This window comes from Malus sylvestris, chromosome 16 (genome assembly GCF_916048215.2).
Source record: "Malus sylvestris chromosome 16, drMalSylv7.2, whole genome shotgun sequence".
NCBI lineage: Eukaryota > Viridiplantae > Streptophyta > Magnoliopsida > Rosales > Rosaceae > Malus > Malus sylvestris.
The window spans coordinates 19,469,350-19,475,285 of record NC_062275.1 but is presented as its reverse complement, the minus strand read 5'-3'; the positions used below and the strand labels follow the sequence as shown (position 1 = coordinate 19,475,285).

Below are 5,936 nucleotides of genomic sequence, written 5' to 3'. Positions count from 1 at the left end.
TTTGTTACTTTGTTTGGATTTGATGCGGCTTCATGCCATTTGACATTTGATACGACTTTATGCCATTTGATACTTTTCTTCGGCTTCATGCCATTGGCCACTTTTCTTCGGCTTTGTTGCATGAGCAACATTAATTGAAAGTCTAGTAATTCGTGCTTGAAGATTTCTCTCTTACTCTTTGTAGAATTACTCGATCAAAGTAGCAAGAATGAATTTAGTTTATATAAACCAGGGATTCGTTTCAGCTTCACGGTTGCGTCTAAAATTTTGATATCAGACTGCCTACGTATCCTTAACGGAATCAAACCGGCGTAGTTCATTATGTATTTGATTTGAATTTTGTGTTTACTTTGGCTAAATGAAAAGCCAATTGGATTTGTTTGAAACCCATACATGACCTTTGGTAATATCCAATAGATCTTTGTGAAATGGGACTTCACTTTTTTTCTTCAAGTAGCAATCCACGTGGGATGCGCAGTACAAAGTAAATAGGACTTTGTCCTTTCCTTGATTTGAAGATGGGATTCATGCTATATGGACTGAAAAGGCATTTAAACAGCCTTTTATTTTTGGTTGGTTGAACACTTCTGAGGTATCTTTAGCCTGCTCTTTTTTTGAGAGTTTTAACTCTTATTTCAAATAAACGGTACACTGAAGACTGAAGACAATGACACATATTCATCTGCCGTTGCTTTTATCCATGTGATGTTTCTTTCCATCCTTTTTTTATTTCTTGGACAAAAGAGTAATGCTTTCGTCTCTTTGTTTGTCTTCTAATGCATGGATGAACATGTCTTCTTTTCTTTTGAATTTTAAACTCTTTCCTTTACTTTTGGCTTGTAGCTTTTGTCTACATGCTTTTGATTAACATTCCAAGTTCACAAAACCCATAATTTAGATAAGGAGCCGTGACTTTTCTTTGTTCTCCACGTGGGCAGCTTTCCCACTTAACTTGGAGAGATTTTGTTTTGCAGCAAGCTTCTTTCTTCTTCTATTTGAAGACTTCCCATTTTCTAAGTCCCAAATAGAGCTTCAAGTGGTGGTGTTTGAAAAGGAAAACCATATTTTAGCTTTCCATTTATTTTGAATTGTATGGAAGACAAACTGCCCATTTTTAAGTGATCACGTGCATGGTTTAGAAGACAAATTTCTTTCTCTTCTTCTCTACTGTAGCTTTCCTTTGCAGATTTTGCAATCTCCATTTTTCCCTTATCTTTCGAATTCCTAGCACAAAAAGCTTTGGGTGGAACTCTTGTATCCCATGTTTTTTCCTTTAATAATCAAAGCCTAGTGCATTTAGGGTGAGACCTAGACTCCCACGTGATGAACAACTTTTCTTTCTTTTATGTGCCTTCCTTTACTTTGTCTTGAAACCCATCTCATTTTGTCTTCATGCCCGTCACTTTGTTGTCAACTTTTATCCTTGCACAGCAGCACAACAAGTCTTTGCTTCCATATGGAAATAAGTCTTTACTTTTCCTTTGCAAACCATCTAGATGCCTGAGGAACCCTTTGTGTTTCTCTCTTCCGTTAGTGACCTGAGAGCAATCTTCATTCCCGCTGGTGCTTGAAGTCGGCGTCATTCTAGCACCCTTTGTAACGTAGGAAGACTTCGACTGATTTCATTGCCGCCGGTCCATGCTTCTTGTTGCTTTTCCATGTCCGTGTTTGTTGCTGCAGTTTTCGACATCTTCAACGTTGAGAAGACAGAGCATGGCGTCGGGACTCTCACGGAGCTTTCAGGTTTGATTGGAACTTCATGGGGTGGTTTAGACCACCCCGAAGAAATTCATGGGACTAACTGCAGCGGCACGAAGCACTTAGATTTGATTGGAACTTCACGGGATGGTTTAAACCAACCCGAAGAAATTCATGGGATTGACGGCAGCGGCACGGACGAACTTGCTGGGCATAGAAGTCATTGCATGGCCGCTGTTGGTGGCAGAGACGATGGTTTCTTTACTGCTATTGGCGAAGAAGACGGCAAATGTTTCCGTTGGTGGAGAAGAAGAAGAAGCGAGGACAGGTTTGGGGGGGGTCCGTTTGAATTGTGGGTGGTGCATGTTTCCACCAACATCTTCTTTGCTTCGGTCAAACAAGAAGAAAAGGAAACCTCCCCCTTTTTTTTCTGCAAAAGACAACAACAACCTCCTAATAAAAATCATGAATCCATTAAGAGAATGAAAATACCTTTTTAAGCTTTCTTCTCTATATTTGGCTTCTTGTTGCTGTTCCTTTTTCCTTTCTTTTGCTGCCTGTCTTTTTTTTTTGTCGATTTCCTTCCTCTTGTGCTTCTCAATTTCTGCAACGTTTTCTTGTCACTCTACCCTGTTTCCGTTTCCTGTGTGCTTCAATTTCTGCAGCGTCTCCCTCTTTTTTTTTGTTCGTCCCCTCCTTGCTGTGGTTGATGCCTATTTATAGGCATCTTAGGAGGTTTCCAGAGTTCTTACGTGGGGGAGGATAGAGGCCTTTCTTTTCGCCACTTTCTCTTAAACTGACTCCACTTTTCTTTTTGTTGCAGAAAATGGGGGAGCCGCAGATTTTGTATGTTTCTTCCCTCTTTTGTAGGGAAATGCATATTTTATTTATTTATGGATGTATGTAAAGCCCATCCTCATTTTTGTTGGGCTGGATTACATCTTGTTTTGCCTTGTAGTTTGACCCAATCTGGACCTTATTTTTTATATGTCATGTATTTTTTTTGTTCAACAGATTGCCCCCTCAAGCCTTATGCGTGAAATTATTTTGAGCGTATAAGGCTTGATATGATCGCATCGTGTACTGAGGTCCTGACCAATGTTGCATTTTACATTTCAGGGAATGAATGCAGATGGCCAAGTTTGTATCCAGCGGCCTATTGACAAGGCCGGGAAAGAGTTTGTCACGGGTCTAGAGTACAGGCGTTCTTCTCCATCTGCCCAATTTTCATTTTGGCTGCTTCTTTGCTCCTCCGTGTTTAACTTCAGAATGCTTGTCATTACTTTTATATAGAAGAGGAAACCACATTTAGCTTTCCGTTTATTTTTGATATGACAAAAGCTCCTTTTGTATCTTTTGGCTTGAGCTTCCTTCTTGAGTTTTAGACTCATTTTTCTCCTCTTATTAGCAAATAAACAAACTTGGAAGTTTGGAACAAAGGATAGTTGATGCTTTTTGTTGGGCTAGAGGTGGTGCTTGGTACTTCGTTTTGTTGACGGCATTCCAGGAAATGACAAGGTTGCCGCTGTTGCTGCTTGTGACCGGTGACGTAGCGACCGGGGACATGCGGAGGTTGCTGCCTCTCTTGTTGAGAGGCTTTGTTTCAACCTTTCTTTAGTTGCAGGTTTCTAGAGGTTTTGCTCTATTTCTGCCGAGAAAAGAGAGGGAGAGACTCTCTGAAATTTTGATTGATGAAGAAGAAGGTTGATCCTCCTAACCTTGCTGGGAATTGGTGAAAGTCCAACCATTTGCTTTGCTTTGGTGAGTGGGAAAGCAAAGCTTCTCCATTTTTTTCAAAAGCTGAAACATAATGACAAAGGATCCATAAACCTCTTTTTTTTATGCCTTTGCCATGTACCTTTTCTGCTTGTTTTTTTTTTTATCTTTTCGTGAACAAGCATGCATGATAATTATTGCTTTTCAATGTATTGGACTCATCCCCTTTTTTTTATCACTCTACATAAGTGAAAATCACTTTATGTTTTTGTCCTGAAGCTTTTGCTTGGGAAAAGTTCAAACGAATTCTAGCATATGACTATTTGAACAAATGCTTTTGTCATTCTCAATTTAAAATCGTTTTTAGTGGCTTTTGGCCTTGATAATTATTGAAAATGTTAGCATATGGTAGTTCAAATAAATGCTAATTCCGTTGAAATATATATATATATATATATATATATTTTTATGAATTATGGCTGCATCTAATTTTGGGGATCAGATTGCCTACGTACCCTATAAAGGGATCAAGCCAAACGTAGTTCATCCCTTGATTTTCGGGATTTGATTTTGATTTTGTTTTTTTTATGACTGCACCCATTTTTAAAAATAGGCTGCCTACGTACCCCTTTTTGAGGGATCAAGTCATACGTAGTTCAGAGGAAAGGATTTATCTTGACTTGTTTCCTCTGCACTTGTTTCCCTCTCGGAGTTTGTGAGGCATTAGCTTGCCCCCTATCCTTTATTTGGGGATTATTGCTTGAGCTCAGTTGATTCGTCACCATTCTCTTCTTTTTCTTCTTAATGGTAACGCAGTTTACTTAAGTTGAGTCACAAACTTCTTCCATGCTTACTTTCTCAATTATTCCATAAGTTTCATTTTTTGGAAGTGGAGGTGCACTATTGAAAGTCCTGAAGTCGATGCAGGTACAAACCTGTCCATTTTTCTTCTTGATTAGAAAGCAGGTTGGGAATTGTCTGACAGACTTAATAGGCTCGTTATCAGATTCCTTGCTTTTTCCTTTGCTACCAATCGTGTTGACTTGAACAATGTCTTGTACCTCTTCTTGCGCATCATCATTTTGGTCACGATTTATTGTCACCTTTTGGGTTTTGACTCTCCACTTTTTGCTTTTATAAGACTTCTTAGGTTGAGAGTTGATGATTTTACCAAGTCGTTGGAAGACAGAAATTCGAGGTGGCTTGCTGCTAGATTCTTCTTCAGTCAACATTGCTTTCTCGAGATCAGTAAAGCCTTCAAACTCATGATTATTGGTATTTGAGACAAATGCTTTAAGCATATCATTTTCTTGGTGTAATGTGACGTTGATGGCACTCTTTTTAGCTTTGCACCTCTTCGCTTTTATCTTTAATGGAACCTTTGATGAAGACTCATTTCTTTTGAACGAAACAATGCGACCCTGTCGACCATTATTGCCTTGCAAATTTGTTGAGACTACCAAATTGCCCCCAGGAATCAATTGGTTGATTTTGCGTAGAGGCTTTGTGTAGTTGGTCATGAGTGCTTCAAATGCATTTTGGATTTGTTCCATTGCCTTCTTTTCAGGTTCTCTTCGATCTTGTAATGAACAATTGAGACCTACTTTTCGAGATTTCGGAGTTTTAGAACTCGCGATTTTGACTAGCCTTGATGGCTTTACCCTCTCCATAACTAGTGATCGTGATTCCTTCTGCACCACCTCATTTTTTGTTGGTTGCGAAAAAGTGACTTTTGATTGTTTGTAGAATTTTGCATCTGCGTAATTCACTTCTTCACCCCTAAATGGGTCGGTATCCGCTAGGACTTTTTTGACTTCGCCATTCACCAAAAACTTGAAGCATTGATGGAGTGTAGAAGGAACGACACCATATGTATGAAGCCACGGACGTCCCAATAAAACATTATAAGATGTGTCAGCATCGATTACATGGAAAAGGGCGTCGGAGTACAACTCCCCTATCTCCATTTGTAATGCTATCGATCCCATTGCTTTTTGTCCGACTTGATTGAAGCCTTGAATAGTTAACATTGATGGTGTCAGTTGACGAACATTCATCCCCAGAGCTCGAAGTGTTCGAAGAGGAAGTAGGTTTACTGCTGATCCACAATCAAGCAAGATTCGATTTATTGATGTATCTCCCACTAGTCCACTGACGTACAAGGGTCGATTGTGGTATTCGTCTCCAAGTATAAGGTCACTTTCGTCAAATGTGATACTTGCAAGGCAGCAAGCGTAATACTTTGGTGACGTTGTATCCATCTCTGCAAATTTCAAGCTTGTTTCAAATACTTCAGGATTTGTTAAAGCCATGATGAGTGCTTCTCTAAGCTCCTTAGACATTTTTAGAGCATCGTACACATTAAGGAGAGATGGGATGCGCTTAAGATGGTCGACGATGTCGTATTTGCCATCTTGGGATTGTAATACATCTTTTGTATGTCTCTTAGAGGTACTTGCTTTTGTGGTTGAGACTGAAATTTCTATCGCAGGCTCTACAGTGGTAATGACTGGAATTTGTCT

At 39.5% G+C, this 5,936-nt stretch overlaps 1 protein-coding gene across 2 annotated transcripts; it reads left to right on the top strand.

Moving 5' to 3' along the window:
* The first annotated feature begins 423 nt into the window (after nucleotides 1-423).
* Nucleotides 424-3,746, top strand: LOC126606237 (uncharacterized). 2 transcript variants are annotated; one of them, XM_050273595.1, is made up of 2 exons: nucleotides 424-2,026; nucleotides 2,522-2,811. In XM_050273595.1, exons 1-2 carry the CDS (start codon nucleotides 1,659-1,661, stop codon nucleotides 2,736-2,738), a joined length of 585 nt encoding a protein of 194 aa, XP_050129552.1. In that variant the 5' UTR covers nucleotides 424-1,658; the 3' UTR covers nucleotides 2,739-2,811. The 2 variants fall into 2 exon arrangements, with proteins under 2 accessions (XP_050129552.1, XP_050129553.1); XM_050273596.1 differs by lacking the exon at nucleotides 2,522-2,811 and adding an exon at nucleotides 2,818-3,746 and having other exon boundaries at nucleotides 434-2,026.
* Nucleotides 3,747-5,936: the final 2,190 nt, after the last annotated feature.